A 14,624-nucleotide genomic window follows, 5' to 3' on the forward strand; every position below is an offset into this window, starting at 1 on the left:
CCTTCGTCACGGAGTATTCGAAGGTGAGGAGGCGAAGGCGCAGTTGGCCCATACTGCACCACGTGACATCCAACTTATTGCATGAGGACTCCAGCGGCAGGAACAACGAATCTCACCGTAGCGGCTTGACCACCCGGACAGGGGCGAATCACAACAAGAGCTGCCTGCCAACGGACTGCGACGGCGTCACCGGACTCGCTCCTTGATACGTACTGCTTCGTAGTTTGTCTCTTCAACAGATTCTTGCAGCATGGAGGCCCGCATCCTCACCGACCCTCTTTATGGTGCCCGCCTATGCTGTAAGCCGGGGATCACTCTTCACCTTACGCCATAAACTCCGGTGCTCTCCTCCCTGTGTGTGGAGGTGGCAGCCTCACTTCCAAAGGATTGTTTTCTGTTCCTAGTCGTTGGATGTTTCGTCGAGTAACCCACGAACATGAGCGATCCGTCGCCGAGCTGTGCAATCTGCTACGCCCCGCCGGACACATGTCCATGTGAATCTGAGCGCCTTGCAATCGCCGTCGAGCAAGCAGAGCGTCGGCGCATGGACGAGCAGCTGAAACACATCCGGTAAGCAAAGACCAAACCCTCTGCAGGTGTATCACGCGCCCGAGAGCGCATTGCCGACTTGAACGTCGTAGGGAATGGGTCATAGAACACTCTCGCATACACATCCTACACGCATTCACACGCCTCACTTCCGCCCGCAAAGCCGCTCATACCGCCTACCTGTCCTCACTTCCCCATTACGCGATATACATGCAATACTCCGGCCGCCCACCTCTGCACCCACAAGCCATGGCTCAGCTGCAAGCCCAGATAGCCGAAGCACACGCTGAGCTCAAGCGCGGTATCGATGCCGACTGGCGAGCATCCGTGCTACGGTACCCAGAAGTTCTCGACTACTTCTACAGCCTCGTGGAGCTGAAGCTGCCCGGCGACCGGAGCGCAGAGGTGGTCAACCCGCCGTTTGCGAGGGCTGGATACGCGGACCAGGGTTACGATCAGCGGAGCCCGAAAGAGGGGAAGAAGAAGAAGAAAGTTCGTGACGAGACGCCGGCGCCGGAGCGGCCGAGGCGCGAGAGGAGGGATAGCAATCACTTTCCAAGGCAGAATGCACCGCCAGTGGTTCCGACACCGCCGATCCATCCGGGATATGGACCTTACGGCCATGGTGGCGGGTACTCAGGGTATGGATATCCGTAGAAGGGGGTTTTGCCCGTATATACACGTGGTAAGGCCCGAAGCGAGTGGCCGGACATAAGAGATGGGGGTAGTACAGCATCAAAGCACATAGCAAGCCTACGACCGCAACGCGACATGACCGGAACGAATGGGTGGTGGAGCCGAGAAGAGGACTCTTGCATTTCTGGTGGAGCAACGGGACGGATAATTTTTAGCGTACTATATGCGTGTCTTGGAGTCTAGAAGCTATTCTTTCCTGACATTGCATGTCTACTCCATGCTTTTTCTGAGTGATGTTCCAGTATTCCCATGGCGGCATTCTCGAGCACTGTTGTTAATAGATACTTCTTTCACGTCTCGAGGCGAGCCTTGCAACCGTTGAACAGCGAAATACTCCTTGAAGAAGACCCAAGATAGTGCCGCGTTTGATTAAAGTGATACGAGGACCTGGGTTTACACGGGTTTAGCGTTGCCCAAACTGTCTTACGGTAAGGTTGGTGAAGGTTCAAGGTTGCCAACGGCGGAAGAGCTCTATTTGTCTTGCGGGGCGTATGATTAAGCTTAGCAAAAATTCCCTCTTCAAGAGCTTCTCGTGACTACCAAGAGGAAGCCGGGCTTTACCTGCTATCGTGGATAGAGCATATCTACTGTATTCAAAAGACACGCCAGCCAGAGTGAGGTTGTAGACAAGCAAATTGGATCTGCATGGCCCTACCCTTTCCCCCACATCACGCTTCCAATTTCTACAAGCCTCTGCCACGGATCGCTAGCGGGCACCGCTCCAAACCTTCACGCTTCCAACTTGGAGACAGATGACAGATCCTCTTGGCTGCTCGTGGCTGCTCGTGGCTGCTCGTGGCTGCTCGTGGCTGCTCGTGGCTGTTCCTGGCTGTTCCTGGTGTCTCGGCGCCGAAAATAGCTGATGTTTCTGATGTTTTCCCCTGCAGATGCCGCTGAGGAGCGACGTCCCTCGTCCCTACCTCGTAAAGGCTGTGCGACGTCCGTAGAGCCGTCGTATCGCTGCCAAATCGTCCCTCGCCCGAAGGCCGAAAGCCATGCTTGGAACGACCGTCTCCATCGACACATGTCCTCGTCAGCTCATTCATATAACGTTACATCGTTTTCAGGGTGAGACTTCCAAGAACTCACTCAAAACTCAACCACCGTTCTCGGCCACCGCCGAGCCCGCCTACTGTACCCGAACAGCGCTTCCTCAATGAACTACTGCTTCGTAGTCCGCTGCATGGCTGGCTGAACACCCAAAATCCATCGGCTAGATGGATGCCCGCCAAGTCTGACTTATCTTGTAGACAACGGATGAGCTACCCTATTACCCTATCTGAAACCTCCAATGCCTTCGTGGTCCTCCCGCATCCTTCACGGCACTCCCCAGCCAGCCTCTTCTCTGGAGCGCAATCCTACAGCAACGACCTACTACAGCCCGAACGCCGCCTTTCCTACACTACATTCGCCGAGCCGTAATCCACCGCAGCCGCAGCCTAAGCCGGCCAAGGCTAGACAGCATGCCCGATCTATAAGCCACCCGTTTCCCGGTTTGTTCAGCAAGAAGAAAAGCAGCGGCAACCTGAGCAGAGCTTTCGATCAGGACGCGACGGGAGACGATGGACACACCGCGGATCCCGACGGATCAGCATTTGACACGATGCCTCGCGGGAACGCACCCAACAAGGCCGAAGATGCAGATCTCGAAACTGGGAAATGCATGACCTGCGACTCCAAGGTTAGATGGCCGAAGAATCTCAACGTGTTTCGGTGCGCAGCCTGCCTTATGATCAACGACCTTGAGCCCGCCAGTCTCTGCAATGCTGCCTCGATAGGACAAGACCAGCAAAGCGCAACCCAGCCGGCAAGCAGGTCAGGGGCACACACGCGCCCTGTTCTAACCCGCAGAGGTCAGCTTGAACCGACGGTTATCACGACTTCTACTGACCGTCAAGCAGCCCTACCTCTGTCTGTGGAGACCGCCAGAAGAATCATCGATAAATGCTTGACCGACTACTTGCAAGCCCGAATTGCACGGCCCGAGCTGAGCCACTCTCCTTCACGACGGCCATCTGCCGATCCGAATACCCTAGAGAACCAGCTTTCAACGAGCGCTAGGCCGCTTCCCGGACCACAGAGGCTGCAACATAAGCCGAACTTTGCGCCTGACACCCCACCCATATCACTATCACCACCCGCGCTTGAAGACGACCGCAATGTATTCGATGCTGCGCTAGCCCCTTCGCCAAAGGCCTTACCCTCTCCTACTCGAAGGCGACCAGCAGGGATTCCATTACCAAGCCCTGCTCCCGCTGAACACATTGATGCTCGAACGAATACTCCTGCTAGACCAACCCGCAAACCCCCGCCACCGCCAATTCAGAGACCAGGAACTGCCACCGAATCTACCTGCTCTGCGGGCCCATCGTGGGACAACCATGGCGCGAGACCAATACCAAGCCCCGGTCTACCGCTGGAGCCAAGTCCACGGCTAACGGCCGAACAGATCGAGCAGCGGCGCCGCCACGACAGTATCAAAATTGTCTTCAAGCCCTTGGAAGATCACATTATCAGCAGCTTTGGCAGCTTCGATTGCCTCAACTCGTCTTTTTCAACGGCACGACCAAGCAACGGCGGCCGCACACGTAGCGAAGGGTCAGCAACCATAGCTGCTCCGGCTGTCGAGCTTTCGCAGTCTGAACGCCCTGGCATCCCGTTCTCCGAGCTGGACGCGAAGACGCTTCTGCTTGGTGATTTCGCTGAGAACGGATCTTGGTGGAGCGGGTTGGAGCGCAACCGATCTGATAAAACGTTCCATCGACGTGGGTTGACTGTTAATAATCCACGACGCACCGTAACTTCCCGATCGCCCTGTATTGCTTGGTCAGACCTTGCGCTTTGGTACGACACTATCCTGAGAGCCGGTCATTCGTGGTTCGACAAGCTCTCCATCGTTAAGGCGTCCTTATCGGATACCGAGATTGAACGTCTGAACGAAGCAGAGTTGCATAGCATAAGTGAAGAAATTACAGAAGCCAGAATACATGCCCAGAGAACGCTGCTGAAGGTTACGGAGAACCTCCTCAAGCGTCCGGGGCGACCGTTGCAAGAACCAGAACACATCCGATTTCTATTAATCATACTGTCGAACCCCTTGTTGTACCCATCGAACGCCACGCGCTTTGCTCTAGGGCCAGAAGGTCAAGAGAACTACCATCGCGCAGCCCTGGACCAGTCGAAGAGTTCTGGTAGTCCGGGTCGATCTCCATCGCAAAGACAGCCAAATTCAGCCAAGCGGGATGTCGGACAGCACTCCGGCATCGTCAAAAGAATCTTGGGGCTTATGGCGAACCTCCCCAACGAATGCCACCGCCACCTTATTACCTGGTTCTCGAGGTTGGAGGAGAATCACTTTCGTCGGCTGGTCGATCTAGTCGGCAGCTTTGTCACCTATCGCCTGACTCGCCAGCAGGGCCGTAATAGGAGTCACAGCCAGACCCTTGGCGGCACTCTGGTGCCAGATCTTACAAGCATGGGGCCAAGCGGCACCTCGGCGCAGCTACACGCTGCATTAGGGTTTCCATCAGCACTGAAAAAGGCCGATGATGGGAAACCAGAACCGATGGTGTACAGCGACGACTGGCAGCTCAAGGTCGCATCTAAGGTCATGGCTCTCCTCTTCGCCGCCAACAACATCTATTTCAACAAGAGGTCTGACCCTGTGAAACTTCCGCCGTCCGTCGCCGGCCAGCCAAGCGCTGGCCTTGCTGCGTGCCAACGAGCCAGAAGCCACGGTCAGTTGCTGCCGACCTCTGGCTTCTACAATACGCTATTGGACTATTCGGACCTGATTGGTGACTTTGAGGCCTGGGAATCTCGCCGCGGTCGCTTCTCCTTCTGTCAGTATCCCTTCTTCCTATCGATCGGCGCCAAGATCCGTATTATGGAACACGACGCCCGGCGTCAAATGGAGAACAAAGCAAGGGAAGCCTTCTTCGACAGCATCATGAGCAGTCGGCAGGTGGAGCAGCATTTCCACCTGCGCGTCCGCCGAGAATGCATGGTAGACGACAGTCTTCGCCGCATCAGTGAAGTGGTCGGTGGCGGTCAAGAGGAGATCAAGAAGGGACTTCGAGTGCAGTTTGTCGGTGAAGAAGGCGTCGATGCTGGTGGACTGAGGAAGGAGTGGTTCTTGCTCCTAGTTCGGGATATCTTCGATCCCAATCACGGCATGTTCGTATATGACGAGGACTCGCACTTCTGCTACTTCAATCCGAATTCATTCGAGACATCCGATCAGTACTTCCTTGTCGGTGCCCTTCTCGGTCTCGCTATCTACAACTCCACCATCCTCGACGTAGCTCTTCCCCCTTTCGCGTTCAAGAAGCTGCTCGCATCAGCGCCCAATTCTACTACCGCAGTGCCCTCTGTCCGCCAACCGTTGCACTACACGCTTGAAGATCTCGCCGAGTTCCGGCCCGCCCTCGCCCGCGGCCTGCGCGCCCTCCTCGACCATGACGGCGACGTCGAGATGGACTTCTGCCGAGACTTTGTCGCAGACGTCGAGCGGTACGGCGCAGTAACACAGGTACCTCTGTGCCCGAATGGAGCGAAGAGGCCGGTCACGAACGAGAACAGACAAGAGTTTGTCGACCTCTACGTTCGCTACCTTCTCGACACATCGGTGTCTCGCCAGTTCGAACCCTTCAAGCGCGGCTTCTTTACCGTCTGCGGCGGCAACGCTCTCTCCCTCTTTCGACCAGAGGAGATCGAATTACTGGTCCGCGGCTCAGACGAACCTCTCGATGTCGCCTCAATCAAAGCAGTCGCTGTTTACGAGAACTGGCGCGACGCCTCTAACCATAAGATCCCGCATCCCGAGGAGACCGAGCCGGTGATCCGATGGTTCTGGGAATTCTTTGGCGCGGCGGACGCAAAGGACCAGCGCAAGATTCTGAGCTTCATCACCGGCTCGGACAGGATTCCGGCAGTGGGCGCGACGAACCTGGTCATCAAGATCACTTGTCTTGGGGAGGACTGCGAAAGGTTTCCCGTTGCGAGGACTTGCTTTGATATGGTGCAGCTCTACCGGTACAAGAGCAGGCGGAAGCTGGTGGAGAAGCTTTGGAGGGCTGTGTGCGAGAGTGAGGGGTTTGGGCTGAAATAGGGGTGCTGTTGACGATGGGACGACTGTACGACTGGCGTTGGCGGTTCTAAGGCGGAGCCACAGGGCCACTAATGGGAATTGCCACGGCACGGATGCACGGCATTGGGCTCTCTGAGCAAGATGGCAAGCGGAGTTTGTAATTTGGATCCGTGGCTGATGTGCACCTGCTGTCTTCTGGCGATGCTTCAAGGAACCGAGGAAACGGAGTTCTAGGCCGCCTCTTGCAGAAGAGTCTTGAGAGTTGCAGGCACGAGTAGTTCTGCGGTTCAGACGGGCATAAAACAAAGCCAATGCAAGATGTCAAGTCGCATGATGGTGACGGAGTTACACCAGTGCGGTGGATGGCCCAAAAAACCAGCTCTCCAGAGCAAATCGATGCATGATGATGCTGGTCGTTTGTAGATTTGCCGGGGGTTTACGAGGCAGAGGGGCAACGTTCAATAAAAGAAGACGTTGCCTGCCCTTCCCTCCAGCAACGGTGCCAAAATGGGCGACCTCTTAAGGTGTTGACCGTCGGCGGGAAGGCCAACGAGCATCCCGAGGGCCCTCGTCGATCATGCCTACCTAGGTATCGACCATTGCCAGCGAAGTCGCTGGCCGTCGCCCTTACAGCCTCGCAACCTCGCACATCCACTCTACGCGACATAACTAGCTTGCTGAGTGCGTGCCGCTGATGTGACCCTTTGCCGTAGAGCGTGCTTGAGCGTGCTTCGTAAACTCGACTGTTGACCCTGTTGACTTGCGCACCACTTCACACTTCACACTTCACACTTCACACTTCACACTTCACACTTCACACTTCACACTTCACACTTCACACTTCACCATCCCAACTTCACACTCCGTGTCTGTCGCCAGCTTGAACCCACGGGCAGCCACAACCGTAGCGAGCGACACCAAACACGAGCGCTGCGCGCACCAGTGACGTCCAACCTAACAACTGCAGTCACTGGTTCGACCGTCCGCCAGCGCACCTGCATCGTCCTTCCTCGCCCGCATCCGCCGTCACCTCGCGCGCAGCATACCTAGCTACCTTGAAATACCTTCCACCAATCGCTGCGTCTCGCCCCCCCCGCGAACAACAGCCCTCCGCTTCCTTCATGTCGCCCCGGTAGCGCAAACATGGTGAAGGCAGACCCCAAGAGGAACTACTACGCCGACTTGGACCTCCAGCCAGGTGCCGACACAGAGGAAATCAGGAAGCAGTTCCGGAAGCTAGGTGAGCGGCCGCCGGGCTTGCGGCGCAGCTTGTGTTTGTGCCTGCGCCTGCGCTGACCTCGACCAGCTCTCATATACCACCCAGACCGCAACCCAGGCCGAGAAGCGGAATGCGTGCCCAAGTTCCAGGCTATCCAAGCCGCTCACGAGGTCCTGGGCGACCCTGCCGAGCGGCACAAATACGACGCGGAGCGAAGTCGACTTAACATCTACCCCAATCTCGCAAGACCCAATGGCCCGCCGCGGGCCTCCTACACTGCCAACACCAACTTCCCGCCTCCGCCGCGACGGACGAACCCGTCTGAGACTACTCCTCGTAGGCCGGCCTTCGCCTCCACCCCATCATCCGCTGGCGCCAGTCGGTTCACGAATTTTCCTCGACCGCCCCCCTCAGCACGAGCGGCAAGGGAGGATGCAGAAGCAAAGGCGAATGTCCGCAATGCCTGGCAAAACATGAAACCGGGCAAACATGCGGCAGGTGCAGGACCTGGCCCAGGACCACCGCCCCCAGCTGGGACAGCCAGGTACCGCTCGGCCTCCGACCAGGAGGATCAAGCAGACAAGGGTAGGACTGCGTGGGAGAATTTCAACACAGCAAAGCCTGGTATGGGCAGGAGCAACACCACCAGGACGCCAAAGAAATCAGGCTTTGATCCTACCGCCGAGGGCGACGAGCGTCAAGCAGGAAATGCGTCGTCTTACTACACAAATTCACGGTACTCGGACCGGCCAGCGCCGCCTCCCCATGTCCGGCCAGAGGTTCCTCCTACACCCCCCCGAGCAGCCGGTGCACCTCCAACGGCTCGTAGACCTGACCCTATGGACCATCTCCGTGACAGATTGTTCGACGATGTTCCTTTTGCTGAAGGCAACAGAGACAGAACGCCGTATGCGAACAGCAGCGGCGAAAGAACTTTCCTAGGCCGCTCTGCTAGTGTCCGCAGTTCGCCGCATCGACCAGAGTCGTCAGAGACCCCAGATTCCTTCCGCCCACACCGTCACCGCAGCGCGAGCCCCAGCTCGAGAGCACGACCAGATGAGCAACCATTCTCCCCGAAATCTCAAGTTCCACCGCCATTCCCTTCGGCCAGCTCCGCGCATACTCGAGATCGACTAAGCGGCAATGCTACGAAACCATTCTTCAGGCATAGCTCCAGCGACGAAGAAAGCGACACTGATCAAAGGCGGAGGTCTGGCGCACCTCGTCCTTGGGAGACTAGGCCTACTCCGAATGAAGACAAGCAATACACGGATCAGACGTACCGACCCAAAGCCGCACCCGCCCCGTCGTGGCAAAAGCAAGACCATCGATCGCCACCGGCACCAGCGTACCCGGCGCAGAACGGCACCAATGGAGGAACAGCCGCCCCTGCCAACGGTATGGAACAGAAGAGTCAATCCAATATGTATGCATCACCTTTCACTAGTGGTCATCTTCCTTCGCCAGTCGACAGTAGTTCAACTCATTTCTCTCGAATATCAATGCCGTGGTCAAAGAAGTGGCCGTTCGGTTCGAAAAAGCGCGCAGCAGGAGCTTCAACAAGCCCACCGCGGCCACCATACTGGGCTATTCCGTCCAGTGTCTCGCCGGCAAAAAAGGAAGCGAATAGCGCAGCAACACCAGCGGCTTCTCAACAAGCCGCTGGTTGCTCTTCCACTCTTCTGTCTGATCATTCTCATCTCTTATCGCCACTTCTGAAGACCTCGGTCACTTCGTCAGGGGCACCAAATCGCCCTTCAGGTTTGCCGATGGACCCCATTTTCAAGTCAGAGTTTGTGCCGACCAGCGAACCCTTAGCAGATGCTGCGGGCGATTTCACTTTATCACCTTTTGAGTGCAGCTGTATGGCTAACGGGTATATCATCAGCAGCTTCGACTTCCTTGCTACCGACAACACGTTCTCACCATCCCAAGCCCAGACTTTTAAGAGTCGTAGCCATGAAAGCGTCAACACGACTTTCAGCCCAAGCGACTGGGATGGAAAATTCACTGGAGCTCCGGACTATTTCGCCCAACCTCCGCCAACTGCCCGGAAAGAGAGTAGAGCAAGAGTCTCGCCCACAAGAGGCCGGACACAGAGCAGAGCCGTGCCGGTACCACCTCCGCCTCCGCGGAGCACCGAGGATCTGAATTCGAAGTCCGGACTTCGGCCACCTATGAACGGGGCTGTCAACAGCCCATACAACGTGTCTTCTGATAGCTTACCAGGGGGTGTCAAGTTTTCGCAGGAAGAGTGGGCCAAGACCTTTAAAGAGCCTAGCTGGGTTTATCCGCCGCCAAAGGCACCATCTCCTACCAGACCCTCATCAACTGGACGGAGGACGAAAACTCCAGCAGTACGGAAGGCATCTACCAGTAAACCGAAGAGCTCGTCCATACCACAGCCAACAAGTGTGAGCGATGCCGTCGATGACTTTGAGGAACCGAATCGCACCACATCCCGAGACCCTGAAGGCCTCTACGCGACTGCGAGCAGAGACAGTAACGCCATGGACATTGACACTGAGAGTCCCAGGCCTTCCGTCAGCAACAGCATGCCGCCACCGCCTCCAGGGCCGCCACCAGCAACCCTTTCTACCACTACGTCTGCCCCGGCGACCGCAGGTCCTCGCCTGGTACCTGTTCAGCCAACCCGTCCAGAGTGGCGTGATGATTCAGCCTCCATGCGCGATTCCAAAGTCCCTACTACGGTCTTCTCTCCCACCGAGCCCTCAAAGAATACCGTTAACCTTACCGACCTGAAAAGTGTTGCTCCCTTCGCCGCCAGTGCATCCGGCCTGCAAAGCACAGATGATCTCGCCTCCTCTCTGCCCTTCGAATCCAACCCATCTCCCAACCACCCAACCAAGTCATTCGCACCAAAGGAACTGCCTTTGCCTCAACCTCCGAAAGCGCCAACGCCACCTGAGCGGTTAACGCAAAAGAGCTGGGCAGACCACCTCGGCTACTTCAGCGCCTACATGATCGAATGGAACAAATACAACCGCAACATGCTGAACCACTTCGAGGCCAGACAAGCGGCGGCCGAGATGCTGATGAGCCCCGTTAACCCTCATCATCCTAAGCGCGAAGGCGGTGGTTGGCTGGGAGCGAAGGGCGAGGGCGAGAAGGGCGGTTTCAAGAGCTATCTGCAGGCCCTTACGGAGGATGAGAGGGTCAGGATGCATTGGACAGTTTCGTGCGAGAGGCATAAGGATGCGGTACAGCGGCTGGGTGGATTGAGGGAGAAGGTTTTAAGGGCCAAGGTTTTACCGGTGGCTTGAACCGGGCTGCGCTGCATGGTGACTGTAGCTATTGGCTAGGTGTCATTTTGATAGTGGTGCTTCTCGTGGGCTGTCAAAGCCGCCACCGCGGCAACAGCTGTGACATCGAGGGGATGTAAGATAGAGCCTCGAACGGCAAGCTACTTTATATAGCCTCTTGGGTGGTCCCAGGTCGAGCATCCGTCGTATAGGTTAACGCGCCCTTCGATCGACTCTACTTGATCGTCGATGGGCAGTTGTCTGGAAGGGTCATTGGTTGGCGGGGATGCCTGAACCGGAGCAGGGCTCAGCTTGCTTGGCTAGGTAGAGGTGGCCTGCGCGCCACCCCTTCGTCCTTCCCGGAACGCCGCTTACACTCCCCTTGACTGTTGCATATCGGCTTAGGGTTAGGGTTATCCAAGCGTGACATGTTCTATGCAGGGAGAGGTGAGATTCGCTTAGCTTGCTACCTACACAGAACCCGATGTACCCTGCGTACCCTCTGCATCAATTCACCGTCCTTTCTGTCTGGTTACTACCGAGATGACTATCTCCTCACACTGCGTAAATCGACCTCGCTTGACAAGACCTCTACTGCAGCTCTAGACATGGGCTTTAAGTATACCGTAACGGGGATGGGCTCAGTCTCTACAAGAACTCCTTCCACGCTCTAAGACTGAGATAGTTAGATAGTGATATCATCCCTCGCGCCCCGCACCCAAACCCCCGTTGCGCAGTAGAAATAAGCCCTTCTCCCCTGTCTAAAGCCTGCACTAGAAGGTCTTATCAAGCGAGGTCGATTTCCGCCGTGTGGGGAGATACTTCCACTACCGTTATAGCTACACCTCATCCGTGCCTTGCGGTGGCGTAGCTGGAGGAAGGAAACCTGGTCCATAGCCGTTTGCTTCGATGCATTCATAGAGCACCTTACTCGTAGCAGTCACCTACCACAACACCGCGTGACCAAGCTCGACGAATAACATGGTCCGGTACGAGTAAGCTCCTGTTCAAATGTGACTTGCTTACTGCACCAAACACAGTCAGCTTACTGCGGGGTATACAGGTCTCAATCAGCTAAAAATGGCTGTTCACAACCTAGTGATTGAGGATAGGCCAATTCCTACATCTTTCGGGCAAGAGTGAAAGGACATAGCATGGCTGTAAACGGGTTGTCGAACCTCGAAACGAGGCATTTCATCAACAATGAGGTAAGTTCCAGGCCATTAAGACGACGAGGTAGAAGCAACCTTCCAGATCAAGACATCTGACGCCTCCAATCTAGTTCGTCGAATCCTCCGCGAAGGAGACGATAACAATTCGCTCCCCATACGACGACTCCATCGTTGGCACAATCCCGGTCGCAGACGAGCACGTAGTCGACGCCGCGGTATCCGCCGCTCGCAAAGCCTATGAGACGGGTCCATGGTGCACATTCACCAGCGCCCAGCGTGCAAAGTGCATGCTGAAACTGGCAGACCTGATTGAACAGAAGACTGATGAGCTTGCGAAGTTGGAGGCTGCAAGCATGGGGCAGCCGGTCGCGGTTGCAAAAGGGGCGATAATACCGACCTGTGTGGCAAGCATCAGGTGTACGGATTGCGTGTTTCTTGCCCTTCCACTGGTTAGTAGTTGACCATGTGCTAGATTATGCTGGATATGCGGATAAGATCGCAGGAGAAAGCTACAAAGAAGAGGACGGGTTCTACAAGATCGTACAGTATGAGCCGATTGGGGTCTGCGCTGGTATAGCGGCTTGGAATGCGACGTTGGTGTTAGTGTTGATCCGATCTCTCAATCGCTTGCGGCTGACAATTGCAGCTTCGTTGCATGGAAGATTGCGCCAGCCCTCGCGGCGGGTAACACTGTGGGTTCGATGCTTCATTCAGAAAACACCTCCACTAACCGCTCTGGGACAGTTTGTGTTCAAGGCTTCTGAGAAGTCTCCCTTCGGCCCACTAGTGGTTGCCCCATTCTTCAAAGAAGCAGGTTTCCCTCCAGGGGTAGTGAACTTCATCTCCGGTGGCGGTTCGACAGGTGCCTTGCTCGCTGCGCACATGGACATCGACAAGATCAGCTTTACTGGGTCTGGAATGACCGGCCGCAAGATTCAAGATGCTGCAATAAAAAGCAACATGAAGAAAGTTACGCTCGAATTGGGTGGGAAGTCTCCGTCAATAATCTTCGCTGATGCGGAACTCGAGAATGCCTTGAAGAAGTGAGTGTAGAAAACCGATACCCGTTCGGACATCGTGAAGTATGCTGACCCCTGAGCAGCAATGCAGAAGGCCTCCTCCTCAACAGCGGGCAAGTCTGCCTAGGTCAGTTAGTTACCCATTCCTGAAACCTTTATCCTTGCTCACAGCTGTGCGCAGCCGCCACTCGCGTGTTCGTCCACAGCTCAATCGCTCCAACGTTCATCGAAGGCCTCAAAGCGCGTTTTGAAGCCGCCAGCTCCACGATGGGCGACGATCCTGCCGTTCCAACGACTGCACTTGGCCCTCTAGCAGACAAAAAACAGCTCGATCGCGTGACATCGTACCTTGAGTCTGGCAAGACTGAGTCAGGAGCTGAACTCGTTACCGGGGGTGGTCAAATCGGCGAGAAGGGATGCTTCGTTCAGCCAACCATCTTCTTGAACCCCAAGAGCGACGCGAAGATCTTGCGAGAGGAGATATTTGGGCCTGTGTTGACGATTCGTTCGTTTGAGACAGAAGATGAAGCTGTCGAGCTTGCGAATGATACCAGCTATGGACTTTCAGGTAGATCAACCCATTTCCTCACTTCTGCTGCTATTGGCCTTGAATATAGCTAACGCAAATCTACAGCTGCTATCTACACGGCAAGCATGTCGCGCGCCTTGCGCGTAGCGACAAAGCTCAAAGTCGGCACACTTGCAATCAATGCGTCCTACTTTCCAGATGCGCAGACCCCATTTGGTGGTTACAAGCAGTCTGGTACTGGTCGTGAGTCTGGGAAGGCTGGCCTGGAGGCGTATCTTCAAGCAAAGACAATCAAAATCAATATGGGTGTTTGATATAGGGGAATTGTGTCTGTCTAATTTTGGACTATTTCCAAATTAGCATGATTGCTTATTATTCTATTTGCTTATTAACTTACGTAGTTTTGCAAAGCTATTACGGTTCTACTAAAAAAGTTTCGTTGAACTATTTCTATAGGTGAAACTTGAAGTGAAGCTTTAATTCGATACTCTAGGCTATATATTAAGAGAAATTCAGGCGCTCGTGAAATTAGCTTTAGTCTAGAATATCCAAGGCGCTTAGAGCGCGCTTAGAGCGCTTACTAAAGCACTTAGAGCGGTTACAGATTACTTAGTAAGTAAAGAAAATATAAATTATATAAAAGATCTTAGAGCTTCCTTTCTCGCTTAACTTTTACTCCCCTGCAAAAATAGGTAATATATCTATATTTTTAAAAATTAAGTAGATAATAATTTTTTCTATCGAAAGTTTACTCCCTAAACTTACTCTATTATATATCTTCTCTATTCTACTAGTTAAATTGGACTTAAAGCTTTTTCTAATAATTTTTAGTAATAATTAAGTAAGATTTAGTATACTAAGACTCGCTTTAGTTTAAAATAGAAGCTTTACTTGTAGGTAGAAGCTCTATTTAAAAATAGAAAACTTGAAACTCTATATTTAACTAGTAGTAAAATTCTTGCTAAAGAAATACTAAGATAATACTAAGCTAAAAGCTTTAGAAATTAAATTCTAATAATTCTCCTTAAGCCTAAAAGTCTTCAAAAATAGTAATTTCTTAATTAGTTAACTAGTTTAACTAGTCTTTT

At 54.3% G+C, this 14,624-nt stretch overlaps 4 protein-coding genes across 4 annotated transcripts; all 4 read left to right on the plus strand.

Annotated features, from left to right (window-relative positions):
• Positions 1-436: 436 nt before the first annotated feature.
• Positions 437-1,206, plus strand: W97_06979 (uncharacterized protein; the record flags this gene model as incomplete). The annotated part of the gene is made up of 2 exons (XM_007784738.1): positions 437-570; positions 642-1,206. 2 exons carry the CDS (start codon positions 437-439, stop codon positions 1,204-1,206), a joined length of 699 nt encoding a protein of 232 aa, XP_007782928.1.
• Positions 1,207-2,536: 1,330 nt separating this feature from the next.
• W97_06980 (uncharacterized protein) lies at positions 2,537-6,355 on the plus strand (the record flags this gene model as incomplete). Its single annotated transcript, XM_007784739.1, has 1 exon — positions 2,537-6,355. One exon carries the CDS (start codon positions 2,537-2,539, stop codon positions 6,353-6,355), a length of 3,819 nt encoding a protein of 1,272 aa, XP_007782929.1.
• A 1,122-nt stretch (positions 6,356-7,477) lies between these two features.
• Positions 7,478-10,837, plus strand: W97_06981 (uncharacterized protein; the record flags this gene model as incomplete). Its single annotated transcript, XM_007784740.1, has 2 exons — positions 7,478-7,574; positions 7,641-10,837. The coding sequence occupies 2 exons, from the start codon at positions 7,478-7,480 to the stop codon at positions 10,835-10,837; spliced, it is 3,294 nt and encodes a 1,097-aa protein (XP_007782930.1).
• Positions 10,838-11,970: 1,133 nt separating this feature from the next.
• Positions 11,971-13,850, plus strand: W97_06982 (uncharacterized protein; the record flags this gene model as incomplete). The annotated part of the gene is made up of 8 exons (XM_007784741.1): positions 11,971-12,024; positions 12,099-12,405; positions 12,461-12,587; positions 12,635-12,680; positions 12,733-13,031; positions 13,091-13,124; positions 13,179-13,575; positions 13,642-13,850. The coding sequence occupies 8 exons, from the start codon at positions 11,971-11,973 to the stop codon at positions 13,848-13,850; spliced, it is 1,473 nt and encodes a 490-aa protein (XP_007782931.1).
• Positions 13,851-14,624: the final 774 nt, after the last annotated feature.

This window comes from Coniosporium apollinis, assembly GCF_000281105.1.
Source record: "Coniosporium apollinis CBS 100218 chromosome Unknown supercont1.35, whole genome shotgun sequence".
Taxonomy (NCBI): Eukaryota; Fungi; Ascomycota; class Dothideomycetes; genus Coniosporium; species Coniosporium apollinis.